At 41.9% G+C, this 21,738-nt stretch overlaps 1 protein-coding gene across 1 annotated transcript in view; it reads left to right on the plus strand.

Moving 5' to 3' along the window:
- The window catches only part of LOC107198243 (metalloprotease TIKI1-like), a 128,296-nt gene that overhangs the window by 101,000 nt on the left and 5,558 nt on the right, over positions 1–21,738 (plus strand). Inside the window, exons 6-8 of the mRNA XM_033511385.1 lie at positions 222–396; positions 13,472–13,562; positions 18,927–19,178. Coding sequence (XP_033367276.1) covers positions 222–396; positions 13,472–13,562; positions 18,927–19,178 — 518 coding nt within the window. The remainder of the gene's footprint in view (positions 1–221; positions 397–13,471; positions 13,563–18,926; positions 19,179–21,738) is intronic.

The raw sequence follows: 21,738 nt of genomic DNA on the forward strand, positions 1-21,738 counted from the left end.
TCTGGCTAGCTTATGAAATGATATTTTGAGAGAAATGAATCACCATGCATCATTAGAAGTTTGTTAAGTAATTTTTTAGCTTGCTTTGGGTTTTGTCTTACTGTTTGTGCCTTGAGGGGTGAAGTAGTTGCTACACTCTGTGTGGAGCAAAAATGCTTGCGCATGATGGCTGGCTGTGAAATAAATTCCCCTTTCATGAGGACTTTTTTTTTCTACTTTAGGTCCCAAATTTCATTAATGCTACACTTCCAGCCCATGAACGCATTACTGCCCAAGAAATAGACAGCTACTTCCGGCAGGAGCTCATCTACAAACGGAATGAGCGAATGGGCAGGAGGGTGAAGGACCTGCTGGAGGAGCACCCAGACAAGAGTTTCTTCTTTGCATTTGGAGCTGGTATGTGACTGTGGTCATTGTGGCTATTCAATCTGAACTCATCCTTCGTCCTTCAGAAACATTTTGCAAATGCTTGCCTCAGTTTAAAGAGGGGTCAGTATTTTTACCATGGTGGACATGGAACTCAGCTTTTCCCTGACAACTGAACCCTAGTAAGAAAACCTTTCAGTGCAGAAGACTGTTTTTCTTCAGTATGCAAAGAGCTCACAGTGCATGTACTTACTGCAATATCTGTTAATTAAAGACATATTTGTGGTATGCAGAAAAGATACTACAAAGATACTGCAGTGCATGCACAGGAGGAACAGGTCAGAGACAAACACATATGTTTATTGTCTGGGCAAGAAATGCAAGAGGATAGGAGCAATAGGGAGCTGAGGTGAAAGGCAGCATGTCTGAGGCTGCACCAGTGCTTGAATGAGCTTTTCAAGGACATGTTCAAAAGAAGAGTATGCCAAATTGTGTGAATCTAAGGGACTCAGTAAATGCAAGGGAAGAAGCAAAGCCTTTCAGTTTTGCCTTTCATTTCCTGCTGCAGCTCCTTACCTCCTTCACTGCACTTCCACAAGGAAGTTGTGTCTCCTGCTATTTTGTAGCAGCACAGTGAGCCCAGCTGGGGAAAACTTATTCCATTTTCTGCCTCTTAGCTGTCAGCAGGACTCTACGGGCACATCCAGCAGCACATCCAACTCAGTAAGGTTAGCATCTACACTTAAGAATAGGGCTGGATGGAAGATATGAACATGATTGTTTTGCCATGATTCCCATCCTTTGTTATAGCTCCAGGGAAAGGAAGAAGTTAGGATCAGTGTTAAAAAAGACAGGTGCTAATTCCCAGAGAAGTATCGCTTCTCCTCCGCCATAAGCCATATGGCCTTTGGGAAAGTGGGAAAACTGGGACTGGTGTCAGCATCCATGTGTGGTTTTCCAGTCTCAGTGCTGCTTTAGTGAGGATGAAAGATCTAGACAAGGCAAGGAAAATATTTATTTAAACACTAAAAGCATTTGTATTCAGAGTCTGTGAGAATTTCTGTACTTTCAGCAGGGAGTTGTGCTTACAAGCTTAGCATAACAAGAACCCAGTGTGTGAGAGCTGGAATGTCAGGAAAGGTGTCTGACCATGTTTGTTCAGATGTGTGTGAAGATTGTAACCTGCAATCTTCCTCTAGTATCACTGCTCTGTGCAACTTGCCATCACAAAGAACAGTGAAGCAGGCCCTGGTTGTGTAGGTTCTGGTCATGTCTTTCTGTAGGCTAAGACCAGGGTGTTGCCCCACTCCACTGCTGAAGTTTGAACCTGCTGCACTGATGTTTCTGACAAAAGCATGTGCCAGCCACAAGTCCAAGCTGAGTCTGTTGCAGGCAGCTACTCTTCCATCAGGAGGCCAGTTGCAGATATTTGGGCTTTGGTTACTGCATCACAGCTTGAGTGATGAGCAGCCTGTGTAAGCAGACATTTGTGTCATTCTGACATGACCCAGAACCTTTGACAGGAGAAAGCTTCCTTCCCCTCCCTGCACACATTCTAAATCCCAGCTGCTGCAAATCACATGTCTTTAGATGGTTTTGTGACGTTTGTTTCCCCTCCCATCAATGTCTTTCTGTTCCTGCCCTTCTGCCTCAGACCGTCTCCATTGTCACTGGTGCGCACAGCACTGCCCCAGAGTCCAGAAGCGCAGCAGGACCAGGACAGATCCCTGTCCTTAATTTCTCAGCATTCTTGTTCTCAGCTTTCATGACAGTACTAAAATCCTTTCCCAGGCTTCCTGTAATCTTGCATTTCTTTTTCCTTTTATTTTCCTGGTTACCCCTTTTCCGTGTCCTTATTGCCAACATTTCTGTGCTGCAGCCTTGTGGCTAAATGAAGGCCCTTGATCTTCAGCCTATGTGTACATGGCTTGATCTCCAAGCACCCAGTGTGCTCTTTTCATGATTTTCCATCATACTTTTGAACCCAGACAGCTTCCCTGTCTTCTCTGGGGACTTTGGACAGATTTTGAAATTGTCTCTAATTACTCTCTGGCTTTGATACCAGTCTGTCTTCTGTTCTCATCTGCTCTTCCAAATAGTTCTGTTCAAAGGATAGTGCCAGCCTCCAACATTTCCCAGCACAATTCTTGATTACGCCCTTGTTTGACTGCATGAGATTTTTTGGTGGGTTTTTGTTTGTTTGCGTATTTGTTTTGTTTGTTTCATTTGTTTCTTATTAAGCATCTAATCGAGAAGTAGCATCATAGGATATATTGCAGAAAATAGATCAATTTCTACAGATTTCTGAGGTTTCCTGCATGCATATTACAATTATGAATGCAGTCTTTCATTGTTTTCCAGCAAGCTAATTCAGCTTTTTGCTTATGCAGATTGCTGTATGTGATAGATAATTATGTGGAAGAGTTATTTTTATGCCAGCAAGCAGTGAAGATGAACAAATATCTTGTGATCAGTTTTATGCATTGCTTTGAATTGTACTGCTGTTAATTACTGTGAAAAGGTTCCAAGAAAGTCTTCACACAAGGCAGTTTAAAATGAGCAGCAGGAAAAGAGAAGAAAAAAGTTATAGGAGTGGAAAAAATCATGACTGTATGGTGATTTGCCTTTTTCTGACCACCAGTGAAGAAAGTATCTCCTAGCAGTAGCTTATAAACTTCAGGACAAGGTTGTATTCAAATGGTAGTAGGATATTTAAGGGTCTCCCAGTTAGGAAAAGGGAGAGAAGATTTTCAGTTGTTTTCTTTCCAGATTTTTTTCCTATATTTATTTTTTAAAAAGCTAGGCTTTTTGTAAGGAAAGTTCAATTTTTCCACTAACAAAACGCCATTGAAAAAACAACTTTTTATCATCAGTTGCATGCATACAAAATCATGGTTTGTGGGTGACTGTGGGATTACATATACCTTCTCTTGTTACTTGAAATACTCTTGGTATTTTTATTTTAAATGGAGGAAAATCAGAAAATACTGATTTATTTTATGTTCTTACTGGATTGATGGGATTTAGAGATGTGTAATACATTGTGCAAAAGTAGTCTCCTGTCTTTTTAGGTCGTGATAGAGCTGCATGGCTACAGACGTTGACTTCTTACATATGTGTGTATTATGTATGGTAATTTGGGCCATAATCAATTTGATCATTAGATTCAGCACATTTTATGCCTTTTTAAAAATCAATCAGGCAAACTCTCCCTATATTTGGTCAAAAATGCTTCACAGTCAGAGCTAATTTTATTTGGAAGTAATTTGCACTAAAGTGGAAATCTGTTAAAAAATAACAGATTTTGCTGAAAAGATCCAACACACTTTGCTTTTGGCTAGAGTGCAAACAAGGAAAATTTCAAGCCACAGTAAGTCTCTTTGAGGGAATTAGAGGAAAGCATGGGAAGAGAGAGCTGGCAATGCCAGCAGCACTCCTCTATGTTCAGTTAATATTTATCTTAATTGTGGACAGGCCTTTACGTATGGCACACCAGGGTTACAAGCTAGGCCTACTCCCTGTTCCCAGCGGTGGAACTTGTGAAGAAAGCCAGAGATAATCTTTCACCAGCAGTCTTCCTCCCATATGCATTTTTAATTTCTCTGAATTCTTGTGTGGCACAGTCAGGATCTGGATGCTAAGCCAGTGTAAGTGATGGCACACGTGATTCTGCAGCTGGCAAGGCAATGCTGTAGGTTTCTGGTTTGTCTAGGAAGGGAACACTGATGTAGTGAGAACTGCACTGTCCTGCTTTACTGTGGAGAGTTTTACCACTTGTCTAAGCTACCAGGTGCTGCATGCTGCATGCTGGCTAAGCCTTCCCAGAGTCAAGGGATAGTTGATACTGACATAGGGCTCTGGAAATTGTCTGACTCATCCCTCTGCTCAGAGCAGGATCATACAGAGAGCAGTTTTCCTAGGACTGGACTCTCCTTGAGTAATCTCTTCTAGTGTTTCATCATTAAAGATGCTTTTTCTTATGTTTGTGTGGTACTTACTATGTATCAATTTTTGTCCATTGCCTCTTGTCCTTTCATGGGGAAAAGTTCTGCTCAGTCCATTTTGCAATCTCCTATCAGGTATTTATGCATAAGTTATGGCCCCCAAACCTTCTCTTGTCCAGGCAAAATAGTCTCAGCCTCTCCTAGTATGACATATCTTCTAATTGTTTCATCATCTTTGTGGCTCTTTGCAGCATTCTCTCCAGTGTGTCCTCATCTCTTTTGAACTGGGGAGCTCAGAGCTAGACACTGGATGGACCCAGATATATGTTACCAGGGCTGAGGAGCAGGGAAGAATCACCCCCCTCAGTCTGCTAGCCACACTTCTCCTCACACAGCCCAGGAGGCCATTGGCTGCCTTTGCCACAAGGACACATTGCTGGCTTAAGGCCTACTTGATGACCACCAAGATGCCACATATTTTTCTGCCAAACTAGTCTTCAGCCAGTTGGTGCTCAGCCTGTTGTACTGCCTGGAGCTATTCCTGCCCAGGTGCAGAACTTGATTTGCTGAGCTTTATGAACCAAGTTTCCCCTCATCATAAATCCATACTGACCACTCCCAACCATTTGCTTATCCCTGACACACTTGGAAATAGTTTACAGGCTAATTTGCCTCATCACATCCCCCAGGAACAGAGGTGTGGCTGAGCAGTTTATAATTCCCCAGATCCTTCTTCCTGCCCTTCTTGAAGACAAGAGTTATACTTGCTTTCTTTCAGTTCTCAGGGACCTTCTCCACTTGCCATGACCTTTTGAAGGTAACTGAGAGTGGCTTCTAGTGACATTAAGCAAGATCACAGTTTCTCTGAATGCATCCTGTAGGGACTTGAACATGGTTGGTCTATTTGAATGTTCCTTAACCTGATCCTTCTCCACCTGTAGTGAACCTTCTTTGCCCTGGATTTTCCTCCTAGTCATAGAAACTCAAGATTCCTGAAGGCTGGTTTACCATTAAATAAGGGAACAAAGACATTTAATGCTTGGCCTTTTCTGCATTCTTTGTCATCGTGTCTTTCAGTGCCCCTTTCAGTGCTTAGATTATATTTATCTTGTCTATGTTTTACTGCTGATGTGCTAGTAGAGACATTCCATGTTCCTCTTAATGTTTCTAACCAGATTCAACTCAAAATGGGTTTTGCTTGACCATGGTCATTTTATTCAGTTTTATTTCTTTAGCTTATGGTTTCTGTTGAAAGGGCTGAAGAATAAGAGAGGGAAAAAAAGCATTGGGAATTTATTATGTTGGAGGAAGCATACTTAGTGGCTTGAGATCCTGACTTTATTTTGACAGACAAGACCTCTGGTGAAGCCAGGTTTCTAGAAGCCAAGTTAAAATTCCCTCTTGTCTCTTATGCCTCTTTGAACAGTAGAGAAACTCCAAAGTGTCAGTTCATGAATAAGAGGTACAGAGGGATCTAAGATTCCTTATATCCCTCTGGAAGAAATTACTGACTTCAGTGAGAGAGACTGGCTGATTTGACAACCTCAAAAGCTGGTCTTCTTAATCTTGAGAACACTGGAAAATTCCTTTTTCTCTTAGAGCTATTTTTCCTTTTTGCTCCTGGAAAAAACATCATTCTGAGGCTTTAAAAGTGTATTGGATGTTGGTAAGCCACCATTCACACAAAGAAAAAGAGGATGTTGGTGAGAACTTCTTCAGCTGCCATTTCTTCTGATTACTAAAGGAAATAACAAATGTGTTTATTTGGCATTAGTCAGACTGTATGGAGTCAAACCTCCAGGGAATGAGTGTTTTTTTTTTTCCCAGACAGAATGTGTTACCACCAGTGGTTACCCCAGTCTGCTGTAGTCCACCAAATGGCTTCTTTCAGCTTCTCTAGGTTTTGAGGCAATCCCTGTGATGTGAGAAGTCAGTTTTGTGACAGCCTTAGGTGCCACATGTGTTGGATCCATAGGCATGTCTAAACCCTTTTCCATCAATCCTTATGCTATTAAAAAAATTAAAATAAAAAAAAAAATCAAATCATAACTCTGAGTGGTGTGTTAGGTGATGTTATTTTCATGTAGAGCTGTTCAGTCTTCTTGACATTTTCTGTTTCACCTGGAATCTTTAGATTCCAGATGAATTTAGATGTGAAATTATGCAAGAGGAGCAATATTTATTGTCTCGGGGTAAGAAAAGATGGGAGAAAGGACCTGTTAACAGTGCCAAGCCCAGGATGTCTCTGTCCAGCTTGTATGAGTGTTTATACCTATAAAACAAAGCCAAACAAAAACCTGCCATGGGAATATGAAAGTTGCTCAGGGAAATGAGATATCACTTTGAAATGTGGTGGGAATTCAGAATCCGCCATGGAAAATTTGAAGCTGCCATCAGTGCATTTGGAATTGGAGATACGGGCCGCACAGGGAATGTAGACTTCCTATGCCTTATGTAAAAGATCTGAAATTTTTAATGAATAACTCATGAAAAGTCTATAAGAAGGTGAGTATTTGTGGATTCTAGAAGGGTCAAAAAAAAGCTGGGGGGAGGGGCAGGAAGAACGTAGTGATAAAATAGATTTAAAAAACAGATTAAATGAGTCTTGTGGGGCCATGTCACTTCTCTCTGGGCTCAAAGGGTTTGCTGATTGCCTGCATGCCTCTGTCTCTGGAATGCAACAGTATTTTAACTTCCTTGGGTGGGAGGAAAGGCTGAATGCCTGAAGGTGTGCCTGTACCTCTGTAATCTGAGAATGCCAGATACAACCCAGCGGCTTTGAGACTGTTTTCCTTAGTAGCCTCTTTGAGTCTTCAGAATGCTAATGACAGGGTTTATTAGAACAACAACCCCTGAAGGGGAAAGATAATGTTGTGTGGAGGCAGGACCCACATCCAGCGCCCCAGGGTTCACATGAAGGGCACTACTCCTGACATCTCTGACACTGAAATGAAAAAAGCTTTGCGTTTCTCCATTAGAGAGGTTATCTAATATATTAGTGCAGCTGTCAAAATCAGCCAGGCCAAAAACTTGTACTGTTTCTGCTCAGGTAATGACAGTCTTATCAGTGTTGGGTTTACCCATTACTGCCTTTACTGGGCAGTTAAAGTAGGAAAACTTGTGATGTAATATGTGTTTTGAGCTAGGGGAATTTCAAGTCCTTAATAACTTTTTTTGCTGGAAAGGAAGGAATTGTTTGTAATGGAAGCAGGTCCAGTAGCAGAGGTGGCTGTGAGTACTGTAGTTCAGATATGACACTGGTAATTCCTTCTTCCTTTACTGTGACGTAACAACTGCTAGCATAGTCAGACCCTGTGTGAGGATCTTCTTGTCTCATTACCTAAGGCTTTATCAGTGGAAAACTCTCAGTAAAGAGAGTTTTGGATACCCAGTACCCAGTAGCTAAGGCTTCCTGAATGTAAGCTGTTTCTCTTAACTAATTTTTTTACAAAACAAGCAATATGGTCATGTAAACATATCTTTTGTGTTGATTTAGTCATAAATTTGCTCTTATGATCAGTGAAAAAGCTTTTTCTATCTTCAGTTTTGGAGATTTCCAGGATGTTTGACTTTGCCTAAGGCTAAAAATGGGAATCCCTGGGATGAAAAATGCTCACATCTTACATCTAAGAGCCCTAATTTTCAGCAGAAACAGGTAGATGAGTATCTTCTTATCATTTACCAAAAAAAAGCCTTCATTTTGACTCATGCAGATTGTAACTCCACATGTTTCTTTTCCATGGTATTAGACCATTTTTCCCATGGTCTACGACTTTGAGAAGTTACATAGGTGAGTTGATTAGCAAACCACATCACTTTTGAAGAAATGGAAGATCATATTTTTTCCTCCGGAGTGAGTTCAAGTTTGAGGCACTCTTTAAGTCTTTTCAAGAGAAAGTACTTTCTTGGGCATGGAGAACACCACTTTTCTTCAGTTGTGCCCACCAGATCCTCCTGTTTGGTTCGAGAGTAGTGAAGTATGATGCACTAAGGTTTTGTACTAATAAAAGATTTCCAGGAAATTATGTTTTTGTGTGCAAACACTTATCTCAGTAGGATAAAACCTTGGGTTCAAAGTTTATGGAGTAATATTTCATTAATATTTCACCTTGTTGGTAATCACAGAAAGAATTTTGTTTGGAGGTCTGCAGTCTGAAAAATACAGGAGGGCATGGGGGGGCTGTTTGTATGGGATTTGACCTGCAAGCCTGCAGAATTATTTTAATGCAACATGCTTATACCCCTACACCTATTTTGAATTCAGGGGTTCTTCAGGCTGACTTACAGCATCACTGGTGCACCTCATTCCCTTCAGTTTTTGTCATTTCCCTCTTCCTGCAGTATTAAATTTGTGAGAGTACCAAGCTCTTTGTCCTTTGGTTTCTGTCTGGTATGTGGACTTTTCTGGACTTGGAAATACTGTAAGAAACAAGAATTTACTGGATTTGGTATTACATGTTTTGCATTTGATGCACTTAAATGCCAAATTTGGAATTCCAGCCACTTACGACTGATACCTGTTTTGCATATGTTGCTTGGATTATCTAAGGTAACTGTGCAAATTTTCCTCCTCCTGATTCTGGGAGAAGTGAAGAGAGAGCTCACTACACCTGAGTGCATCGTACTCATGCTTGAAAACAGTGTCTTACTCTTGGAAAGTATGTGCAGAAAGAATATATATGAAGGAAACTGATTTGTAATTTAATTGATCACATCACCTGTTTTCCTTCTTTTGCTTTGGAGCATAATAAATATTTTGTCTAGTTTGTTTCCTCCCTAATTGTACTAGCTGGATTAAAATTACTCCAAGTTCTGCATGCTGGTGTGTACTTAAGAAGTATAACTGTGTTTATGTTAAAGGCAAAGTTATGAAGAATGAAAGCATTTGATAATTGCCATAGGCATTTCCAGGAAGTTTCTAATAATTGTAAGATCCATACCTCTAAAACTTTCTTGAAAATATTTGTTTTAATGACCCATAGGGTATCTGGCACCAAAAGTCCATTTGAGTGCTTGCAGTCCAAATAAACATCCAGCTTTATGATGTTCCCAGTGGCTGGACTAATTTGTGCTGTTTTGTGATTGCAGTGCTATAATTCCGTGTTTTAGCTGTTCCCACAACATTTTGGAAGTCAGCAGTCAAGATCAGGTTTCCTAACAAACAGTTTGGTGTCCTTACATGTATGTCCAGTGATTCATTGTCTTGGGATGTTTGTAAATGGTGAGGTCTTGACATGTTTTTGGGGTGAATGGGAAGTGCCATTTTCCTACTAAAGAAAGCACAGAATTATGTATACTTGGGGGTTTCCTTTTACATAACTCTAAGAGGTCAAAGAACTTTATTTATCTGCTTGGAACAGTCGATTTTATTGAAATTTAGAGAGGAGTATAGTTTTCATGAGTCTTACAGATTTGGTTTCTGTGAAAAATTAAAATTTAGCAATTTGCTAAATTTCCATTTAGCAAATGGAAACATAACCTTTGTTTTGTAATATTTCCTAGTTCCTTTCGCTAGACGCAGAAATATTTCATACTCACAATGGCTCAAATTTGGGTTCAGCAATCTCTGCTGAAAGCCACAGTCATCTAGATAAAAACTTCCCTACTCTGACAGGGTTTTAGAGGCAGCTCTGCATGTGCTGACAGTAAAAGTTTCAATCAGGAGACACAGGTTTTAGGGCAGCAGTAGCAGCCCGTGTTCTCCAGGATTGGGTATGGCTGCTGGGGAAGCTCAGAAGCACACAATGCGTGGTCGAGTCTGCAAGTGCACATTGGTCAAACTGCGTTGTTCTTTGAGCATATTGCCTGTTGTGGTCCCTGCGTGCCATCTCCTTTCAGTGCGGATTAAAGGCCTGGGTCTTATTTACTCTCCAGTAGAGTGCATGGCTGAGCTGGTCCACACAACAGCTTCTTAGTTTCTCTTTGAGCTTGAACACAGAAGAATAAAGATTCATGACTCCCCACCCCCTGCCAGAGTAAATTGACCTCTTGGATGCATCTCTTCACCTAGTGGTGTGAGGATAATGCAGGGCTATGTACAGAAAGAAAAGAGCAGGCTTTCTGATGGGACAGGGCCCAGGGCCTTTCTTTTGGGGAGCATTCAAGTGTGTTAGGCTGAAACAGAAAACAGGTGAAAGAGGCCTGCACCCTGTCACGTGGCTTGTCATCTAAGTCTCCCTTGCAGCAATAGCTGCTTGATTTTGGAGCAGTGAATCTTGGAGAGTGAATCTTTCTTGTGTTTCTTAATGTTGTTTTTGGCAATCGGATGTCTCAGCAAGAGTACCAGCGAGTGCTCTTTGTGGTTGTTCCCAGTAATTAGTCCAAAGTTCTGACTCTAGAGAGGTTCCTGGTGGGATCCTGTACCTCAAACCCTCACCCTTATGCCTTTTTAAATTTAGCATCTCATTTAGTTGTACCTGTAGATCCTCTGGGCCACAAACAAGCTCTGTCTTGCGGAGCATGAATGGCACACTTTTTGGATAGCACATACTGCATGACCTAACCCTTTACATACCTAGCCTGAGCGGCTCCTGATTGATCGTGTCTCATGAACAATCTAATATCATGTGCCTCTTTGTATTTGTATGCATCTGTTTTACACATTCATTTAGTCTGTTCTCTCTGGCACAGTATTAGCACATCATTTTTCTCTCATGTGCAGACATAACTCATTGCCTTGGCAACAATGAGCAAAGGCACTCTATGAAACTGTGCACAGATAACTGTGATAAAAAAGATATTCTTATCACTGCATTAAATTAAATTAAAAATAAAGAGCCCAGCTACAGAAAATCACTCAAGCAGGATGACTGGCTGAAATGGGATTCATCCATGTGCTACAGTGATTTCCTACATTCCGCTCTAAATCACTGCTCTGAGCAAGGATGACTGAAGATAGATGGAGCAGTAGTATGTTTAATGGTGTGGTGTGAGCAGCTATTCAGTAGCTCACTCCTGAAATGCATATAACTGTAAGCTCTTAAACTTGCCTAAGGAAAATTATTTTAAGACCATATACTGCCCTATAGATTGCTTATCTTTATGCCTTGTCCATTTCCACCTGAAAGATTCAGATTAGGAAAATATGAGTTCAGAGACTTGGCACTGTTTTCACTTCTGAAGATGGGATTTGGCCCACGTGTCATTGCCTGCATGAGGTGAATGCCTCATCTGAACTTGAAATATATACTGCCTCTATTCTTGTCAGTTGAGAGGAGCTCCTCTACAAGTCCAGGTTGTCTTATCTCCCTGTCATTTACAAGAATTGGATCACCCATTGGAAGCACCCCTTCCTCTGCTGTGTCGAGGTGGGGAAAGAGAAATGAATTCATCTCCCCTTCCCTTTGCACTTACCTCTCTCTCCTCTGTGTTAAAAGGTGAGAGGTGGAAACTAGGTCTAGCATCTTATATACCTGGTGTTTGTTTTACAGTAGCTAATGTTACTCAATTGCAATATTTCATTGCAGTAATTTCTGTTCCCTGTTGCAACTGATCTTTTTTGCTGACATGAGAGAATTCTTGGTTAATTGTACCTGGAGCTGAGCCATTACGAAGCAGCAGTTACCAACAGTATTAGGTTAGGTCAGCATAATGGTACATAAGCTTTACTCCTGAAGACAAAATTTAATCTGAGGAAGCGGGGCAAAATCCAATTAATGTGTGAGAAAATATGGTACCCAATGGGTGTGTATTGCAGTATTCAGATAAAAGATTTGACCTAGATTGGTTTATGCTCTAAGGCTCTGGGGGAAAGTTCATGTGCTCAAATGGTACCATCCAACTCATGCCTTAAGCTGGTACATCATAAGCACTTTGCATGAGAAAATAGAATTTTTGTGCCCCAATTCATTCAGCCTCTTTTAGAATAAAAAGTCATGAATCCCTTATGTTTACTCTCCTGATACTCTCAGCACTGTTAGAATTCTCTTTATAACTTCTTGCTCTCCCTGGCTACTAGAATTATTCTGTTGGTTCTATTGCCATGTATGAACAGTATAAAACTGTTTTTCTGGACTTAACAGTTTTAGCACAGTGTACAGCTGTGTGCAGCTACAGAAGCAAGGGATCACTCTAATGAGTAATTTGCCAAAGGCCAATTTTAATTTATGTGGGCTGTTAAATTAAGAAATGTTTTATGAAAGCTGGATCTAGCTGGAACTGATGAAGTGTGCAAGCTCTTTGCTCTCTCTTTGTTCTCTTTTTCTTCTGCTTCTCAGCAGCCTGGTCTGATGATATGTTAAAGTGATGTTGGAAGACGTTCTTTGAGCAGAGCATCCAGTCAGGAAAGCTCCTACAGCCTTTGAGTAGTCATTTATTCACTGTGATGCCAAAATACAATCTTACCAGCCACCACATCTGTCTGAGAATGGACAGAAATGTAAATCACAGAATTAGGGTAGAACTATATAAGTCTGTCTAAAAATAAGTCAATTTATCAACATAGCTGAAGTCAAGTCTTGCCCCAGTGGGATATAATGAAGAAATGAAAGAGGTTGGTCTAAGTCATAGGCTTTTTTTTAGGGTGATTTTCTTTTCTTTGCAGTCGGATTATTCTTAATAATTTAAAAATTGTTAGTGATATTGAGCAACAGCTCTGTGTCATTATGAGTTTGTTAAAATGTGACCAGATTCTGACCTTCTTTGCATCACCACCAGTCATAGACTCACTGCTGCTCTTGAACAGGGGTGTCCAAACTTGATCTCTTATTTCCTCAAGTAATCCACAGTGGCCTGATAATCACAGAACCAGTTAGGCTGAAAAAGACCTCTGAGATTATAAATTCAACCTTTGACCAACCACCACCATACCAACTAGACTGTGGCACTAAGTGACACATTCAGTCTTTCCTTAAACACTTCCAGGGATGGTGACTCTACCACCTCCCTGGGCAGGCCCATTATGCAGCTACCTGTGGGGCCAGAGTAATTGCAATCACATCTGCATTTTAGAAAGGCAGGATGTAGTAATTGAAGTGACTTCGGGATAGTTCAGCAATCGCTTGTTAAGAGATCCTGTGTTTCTGGTGCATGTTGGTGGGGAGTGATAAAGCCCTGCCTGCCTTGAGTGTGGCACACCTCCTGTGATGAGGAAGGCCTTGGTTGTTGTTCTCCCTCTTTCCATGTGGTTGGTGAGTTCTGATGTCATTTTTCTTTTACTGCAGGTCACTTCATGGGCAACAACACAGTGATTGATGTTTTGAGGAGAGAAGGGTACGAGGTAGAACACACTCCAGCTGGACAAGCCATCAACAAGTAATGCATACTTTTACCTAGCTGAGCAGCCACTGGGGAGGTGGATTTTTAAAAAATTGGGGAGCTTGGAATGGTAGCTGGAACTGTAACTAAGAGTGAGCTTGGCTTTTTCTCTGCTTCCCAGCAGTTTACTTTTCTATTCCATGAGCTAGTTTGGAAAGGGGGTTTTATTTGGTTTTGTTTTGGAGGGGTTGTTTGGGGTTTTTTTTGTTTGGTTTTTTGTCTTTTGTTGTTGGGGTTGGGGGGGGGTGGTTTGTTGGTTTGTTGTTCTTGGTTTTGCGGTGGTTTTTATGTGGCTTTGGGATTAGGTTTTTTTTTTTTTTTTTGGCGTTTTCAGTTTGGTTTTTGTTTGTTTGGGGTTTTTTGGTATTTTTTTTTTGTTTTGTTGCTGTTCTAGTTGTTGTTAGTAAAATTTCCACCCTTAAGCGTTTTTAACTCTTAAATGAACAGACACAGAGTATGCATACTTGGTTCATCAGATCTGGATGCTGTCTTGTACCACACAGGCTTCCAGGTTTCTCTTTCCTCTCTTTCATATGTTTGAGTTCCTGGCATTTTAATAATCCCCTTCTTTCATACTGCTATTTTTTATTCTTTCTGTTTACTTTCTCCCAACCTGGCATCTGATAGCCCAGAGTCTTTGCAAGCTGTCTTTATGACTGATTGCTCTCATGTCCCCTGCTTTCTTCTGCATTTTTAAGCTAAGGTACTTGTTGTTCTGGTTCATCCTGCAGCTGTCCTTTGGGATATACCCCTTCTGCCTCTTTTTATCTCTCACTGGATGCTTTTATCCACCTCCATGGTTTCAGTAACTACAGAATTCCAGATAATCTCCTCCTCCACTCTCTACCGAGAATTACTTGTGCTTTGACTTACCTCTTCCTGGAATTCTGAGTCTGGAAGGGTCTGCAATCTTTGCTTTCCCCTTCTCCAGACTCCTACCAAACATGTAGCTGTCAGATATGTTTGCTCTTCACTGCTAAAAAATCACAAAGGAGAAAATTGGAAGTTGATCCTCATTATGATACTGTTTACCTTTTATCTTCTGTACCAGGCATAGTGTTCCTGTTTACATCTCTGTCCCTCCTCCCCTATGTTTCTGATTTGGACTCTCAGGCAGGACTACCACCTTTTGATAGGATTTGTGCAGAGAGCACAGTGTTGAGTCTTGGTCTGTGCAAAGGGCTCTACTAGTGCGGTGCAAATTGGTAACAGCTCTTTTTCTCATGCTCTGATTGTTTGTCTTTCTCTTTATACCACCTTTGCTGTTGTCTGAAAACATAAGATTGAAATTCTGGTATGTCATGTTTCTGCAGTGATTCTTGACATGGACATGTATCATTAACTCTACATGCACTGGAAAAAACTGATCCAAGACTTAGCCCATGATAATATGAATGACCCTGTTTCTGTCAGGAGACAGGTAGTCTGACAATGATAAGCACCTGTGCTTAAGCACAGGACTTAATGACTCTATAACACTTGAGTTGTGGTAGAAAATCCAGTGTATCAGTGTTTACACGGATGATTAAAAAAAAATAAAATAAAACAAAACCCAAAACAGCCTGAACTGAAATTTTCATGTTGTTTTTTTCTTTCAGTAGGTATTCCTAAAAACAGCTATGGCAGGTTCTTAAAGCTTAAAGAAAGATAGCTTAATAGGTAGTCTGACTGCACACAGTCCAGTCACCTGTGGACTATTTCACTGTTCATAATTGAGACAGGATAAAAATGCAAGTGGTTGGACTGAGATGGAGGATTTAAATGACTGCTCTAGTGTCAGATAGTAGGAATATTAGTTGGGAGGTCCTAAAATACAAGGAGGAAGTCTGCAGTCATCTTCTCTCCCTGCAACATAATGTTTCACTGTAGCAGCACAGTCTGCCTCTTCCTGTACTCTGGCTAAACAAAAAGTCCCTTGTGAAGTATGTTCCTACCTGTTTGTAGGTACCAATAAGGTTTTGGTGAACCACCAATGATTTTGAATGAGGTTGATAACCCAAGGTCCATTCTGCAGCAGTCTCTCTCATATAAACTTCAACATGTGATCATTCTGTTTTTCCTTGCAGCAAATAAGACAAATTTTCTTTGTTTTGCATCTGCTCTCTCGATGTTCTAGTCCACAACTTCAGTTCCCCTTCTCCAGGAACTATTCTCTATTTGCTTATCAAATAAGTGTGCATACAGTGATTGGCTAGTTGGAAAACTGCACCCATGCTGAAATATGTCTCCTTCCAAACCACCTCCTTTTCATGCCATTGGAAGCTGACACAGGAGCACAGTTCTGGGAAAGTTACATTGATTAAAGGCAGGTTTCTGCTTGGTGGTCTGTGGTTTTTGGTTACTTTTCTGAATTTCAGCCCAAGCCAGTCTGCACTTTCATTACAGAAGACTGTTGCATCTCTTCTTTTTATGAAGTAGCCATAAAGATCAGTCAGATATTCCTGCTAGGTTCTCTGTATACACAGAGTGGTTTGAGTTTGTGTTTTTGTCCAAGATGCTCATAAACAAATAAAGAGGGAAAATTGCTCCAAACAATGAGAAATGTGGGCCAGCAAAGCCATGAGTAAATAGGACACTTCAGACTGCCTGCCTTAGAGCACAGATGAGATGTTGCTTGCTCTAAGAATAAAGAAACAGAGCTTCAGTAATCAGAGTGGAACCGATTGTTGTTTTATTCAGTTTTGCAGGAAGCTGAGTAGTCATAGCCCTGAGAGCTTTTTTCTGGAAGCTCAGCTTTGGGTTTCCAAGATTTGTCTTGTAAGACAGTTTGTACATGCACATAGTCTCAGTGACATATCTCACTTGCTGGAGCTCCTTTGAAATTCCCAATAATGCTGGCAGCCTAATACTGGATCTGTGCATCTAGAAGGCTAAGGCCTGACTTCCACTTCTTGTTACTTGCTATAAATGTATGCAAAACCTGGTTCTGCTTATGAGAGAGATGCAATTTCTCAGTTTCCTCCCCTTCATGTAGACCTCCGTACTTGTCTGTAAAACCCACTTAGACCACCATCTCATGTTCCTTTGTTTACTTTATCTGAGTGTCAAGACAGTATTACACCCTTCTGCAGATCAGCACTGGGAGCCAGTGCCACAATTGTGTGTTGAGCTCTGGTCTCTCATGTGTGAGACATCCTATGATGCAGTATTTTGTAAAGGCATTCACTGCTTTGAACCATCTGCCCTCATCAAAAAGAAAATGAGAAGAGGGTGAACTTGGTGATGCCAAAACTAGTCTGCTTTCAGTTGATGCAGACTAGATGGCTCAAAGGATTCCTTAATCATGGAATCATAGAATGTTAGGGATTGGAAAGGACTTCAAAGATCATCTAATCCTAATCCCCCTGCCATGGGCAGGGACACCTCCCACTAGACCAGTTTGCTCAAGGTCTTATGCAAACCGGCTTTGGAAACTGCCAGGGTTGGGGCATCACAACCTCCCTGGGCAACCTATTGCAGTATTTCACCCCCCCTCACAGAAAATAATTTCTTCCTGGCCTAAATTCATCCCTTCTTCAGATTGTATCTGTTACTTCTGTCACTACAATTCCTCACAAAGAGTCCCTTTCCAGCTTCCCTGTCGGATCCTTCAGGTACTGGGAAGTTGCTATGAGTTCTCTACACAGGTTTCTCCAGAATGAACTGACCTAGCTTTCTCAATCTGTCTTCTGTCTTGATTTGGAGGTGGTCCAGTCCTCTTAGCAATCTGGTGGCCTCCTCTGTACTCACTCCAGCAAGTCCATGCCCTTTTTATGCTGAGGACCCCAGAGCTGGATGCAGGGTTCCAGGTGGGGTCTCACCAGAGCAGAGGGGCAGAATCCCCTCCCTCCCCTGCTGCCCACGCTGCTTTGGATGCAGCCCAGGATCCCATTGGCTTTCTGGGCTGGGAGGGCACATTTCTGGCTCATGTGTTTTTCATTAACCATCACCACAAGTCCCTTCAGCATCCCTTCCCACACTTCTTGGTGTTCATGCCAAACTTGCTGAGAGTGCCTTTGATCCCACTGTCTGTGTCACTGGCAGGTGTCACTGACAGAGGTCTTGAGCATTGATGGTGCTAGTACTGGCCCTTGAGAGAGACCACTCATCACTGGTTTTCATGTGGACAAGGAGCTGCTGGACACAATTGTTTGCATGCAGCCATCCAGCCAGTTCTTCATCCACCAGGCAATCCATCCATCCAGCCTATGTCTGTCTTGTTGGGAGACAAGGATGTCGTGTGGGACAGTGACAAACACTTTGCCTCAGTCCAGGCAGACAGTGGCAGTTGTTCTGCCACATCCATCAATGCTGCAGCCCCATCAGAGAAGATGATAAAATTTAACAGGCACTGGTTGCCCTTGGTAAAGCCATGTTGGCCGCTACCAATCACCTCTTTGCTTTTCATAGTTTTCAGGAGAATCTGCTCCATGATCTTGCCTGACACAGAGGTAGGACTTTTACTTTCTCCTTCTTAAAAATGAGGGTTATATTTCCCTTTTTACAGGTTTTGGGAAGTTTACTTGAGTGCCACAAGTTTTCAAAAATGATTAATAGTGGCTTAGAAACTTTTCTGTCAGCTCCCTTAGAACCCACAGATGAATCTCATCCCAAGTACTTGTGCACATTCAGGCTCCTTTTAGATGGTCTCAAAGCCAATTCTCTCCTACATTGTGCTTAGGATCTTCATTCTCCTATTTGCCTTTCCTGACTTAGGTAGCTTGGCTGGAACACTTGCCATTTAGCACTGAGATACAGAGGTCATTGAGAACCTCAGCCTTCTCTGGGTCCAGCATTCAACCAGATTACTGTCAATGGTATTCAAAGGTGGCCTTCAAAGGTGGCAATTTTCAAGATGTGTTTCTGTAGCTAGCTTGTTTCTTACCTTCTCTGCCAGTGAGAGTTGCTGATCCAGATCTGGCTTCATCAGCTGGTGTGCTTTAGTTGTTTTATTTGACCCTTCCCCCTGTCCCCCAAGTTAGTTTGCTCTGGGCAGGAATGTTGAAAGGAATAATCTGGTCTGTGTTCTGCAGTACATCAGACGAGAGGAGTGTGGTTTGACTCTGACTTAGAAGTGATTCCATTTTTGTCTCTTTCTAGATACGCAAGCTTATTACCAAGAGTTACTCCATCCTTATCCAGACTGCATTCTTTGCTCTGATACAGACTGCCTCTTTTCCAATGATTTCTTTTTGCTAAAGAGCACTATTTTGATCACAAAATCAATATTGACTTAACGAAGAGGGAGCCGGAATACAAGGCAGAAAAATGAGCATCCAGGGAGAAACAGCTATCTTATATGTATGTGCCTTGATAGTATCTGTTACAGGATTTTGCCTCAAAGCTCTTTTAAATGTTATCTGTGTTCTCTCTTTCCTCCAGCCGAAAATCTCCCAAAACCTTGTTAGCCTTTTCATCATCACACAGTCCCTTTGTCATGCCCCATGAGCTCCCACTGCACCCCCAGAAGGAGGAGGAAGAGGAGGAAGAAGAGTTCCTGCCTCGCTTGCTATTCCCTGACAGCATTGATGTACTCATGAAAGTAGACAGGAAGTACAAAAAGAAGAAGAAAAAGCAGCAGAAGAAGCAAGGACTGCGACAGTTCAACGACCTCTGGGTTCGCATTGAAGAAAGGTAGCTAATGGCTGGGGAGAGGGAGGATGGCTTGTCATGCAAACTGGACTTTAACTTAGATGGTTTAATACCAACCCTCAAACTTCCTCAGCGGTAGATACATCCTCTGGACAGGATCTGACCTTCTTCACTGCTGTGATTATTTTTGAAGCACTTGCACAAAGTTTCTTGTGCTTTTAGTGGCAAAAAAGTTGTTTGTTTGTTTGTTTTGATGTTTGTTTTTTTTTCTTTGCATAGTTAGATTTGTGGAAAACTGGGCATAAAACAAGTGGAAGCCTTGTCTAGATCATTCTGTGTTTGGGTTTGAGGGATTGTGAGCATATGGCAGTCCTCTCTTTCATGGAAGGCTAGGTCCAGTGATAGATGATACAGATCAAAGCCTTGGACTGTTATCCAAAAGCTGCTGCATATGAAGAAACTATCATTCCTGGCATATGTTCTCCTTACACGTGGGCAATACTCATGCAGTATTTTCAATCTCTGTACTCTTTCAGCCTGAAAAGGCATGGTAGCCTAATGGATGGCAGAGTTTATATAAAAAAATCAGTATGTTGTGGGGCAGAGGATCATACATATCCCATACTTTTCATCCAAAAGGGCGTACTTACCTACAGCAACCTAAAAAAAAATTAATAAAAAAAATAAAATAAGAAAGGCAATTTTTCAGCCTGTGGTGAACATATACCTTAACATTTCCCTCCTGTCAGATAGCACACATGCCCTAATCTGCTTTGTTTTGTACTCTCTGTGTCTGTATCTCTGCCATACTTGGGCTGAAGGCATTAAATTTTTGTGATACCATAAACAATCAGACAGGTTGAAGTGATGGGGATAAGTCTGACAGTTCTTGAAAAGAAGTCTGTACATTATTTGGATTCTTTCCCCTCTGAAGAATGCTTATTCCTGCTCCTCACGTTACTGAGTAATGCAGAGTTCTCCTATGCCTTTCCTGTCAGGTCCCTGGATCCTAACTGTACCACGGCTATGAGTGATACATGGCTCAGGCTGGCCACAAGTGACTGCAGCAGCTGTTCTGTTTGAAGCATTCAGCCATTGTCAGATTTTTCAGACCACATTTCCTTCTTTGCTCCTTCCTTCAACCTTAGTATAAGTATTTGGGAGACAAAGGGAGACAAATGCTCATGTAACATATTTTCTGATGTATCTGCACACAGTCCAAGATTCACCAATGTAACAAATCCTATATGATCACACTTGATTCCATCTCTTAGTGTACTTTCTACTAATGTAGTTGATACTAGCTGAAAGTGAATGGATTTTTGGAGTTTCTGTTGATAGTCTTTTTAGCTGAGATGCTAAGGAATGCCTGTCTAATCTCCCACCCTGCCTCCACAGTGCCATGTTCAGTGTTTCATATGCAGTTGCTCCCACAAAGTTTGGGGAAGTCAGTGGGCAGTGACTCTTAGATCCTTGTGCACTTGGAGTATCAAGCCTTCAGAAGAAGGGAGAAGATGGGAAGATGTGCTACTGTGACCAAATTGAAGGCACGTTAGGGCGGCATACTACATTTTAAGTACTGCCAGGCAGTAGTGAGGCAAAAGCAAAGCAAAGGATGGCAGCCTAGGAAACTACTGCATAAATATGGGAGCAGAAAATGCTGTTCTTCTTTTCTTCTTTTGATGTTTCCTTTCATCCACTACTATTTAAATCCTCCTCTGTGCTAGAAACTTACCCCAGTGCTAGGTGACACATGCTTTGTAGGGGTGACTCCGTAGCAGCAGAAAAGAGCTTAAACGTCTGGAGAAGGAGATGTTGCATGGCAGTACTGGGAGGGACAAACGATGCCTGGAAGATCTCTGTGCCCATAGTGCCAAGGGAAAGCAGCTGTCTCTCTGGCAGGAGCCCCAGCTGGGCTTCTGTAAAGTCTGGGTTCTCTGCTGGGCTCTGCCACAGCACTCTGCTGCTGCTGGGCTGGGCTGACAGCCCCACCTCGCGGCACATCCCTTCCAGGGAAATTCAGCGCCTCTGGGCTCCAGCCTGCCTGTGCCTGGCATGTCTGACTGGCAGTCTCAGCCTTTGCTCTAAACATTCCTCAGGGTGTGCCGACACAGGTAAAGCTGGGTTTCCTATGAAATGGGCCATTCACAGCTTTCAGGTTTACAGATGGGCTTGATGACCTTAAAGGTCTTTTCCAACCTACATAATTCTATGATTTCTCCTGTGAGCTTGAAAATGTGAAAGGTGCAGCTCAAGTGATTTAACAGTGCTGTAGTGGGCTTGTCAGAATGGCCTTGGTTCGTGCCCCTGTATCATCAGCTGCTGGCTGTATTTCCTTGATGTGCTGCCAGCTGGCTTCTCTCCAGCTATTGTTCAGACCTTCTGGGGAGCCCTTTGGGTAAGGAAGAGTAAAGTGTTTTTTAAAAGGATAGTAATTGCCTTCAGTTTTCCAAAGCATTTTTGCTTAGTGGACTGAAATAAGACAAGAATGGTGCACAGCGGCTGGGGATTGGGTGCAGAAGAAACTGCTTGGTTTTCGTATTTGCCAGGTGGGCTTGCTTTTAGTTTTGTCCAGATTTGTTTTCAGGTCCTACACAGCACC

Source organism: Parus major, chromosome Z, assembly GCF_001522545.3.
Source record: "Parus major isolate Abel chromosome Z, Parus_major1.1, whole genome shotgun sequence".
NCBI lineage: Eukaryota > Metazoa > Chordata > Aves > Passeriformes > Paridae > Parus > Parus major.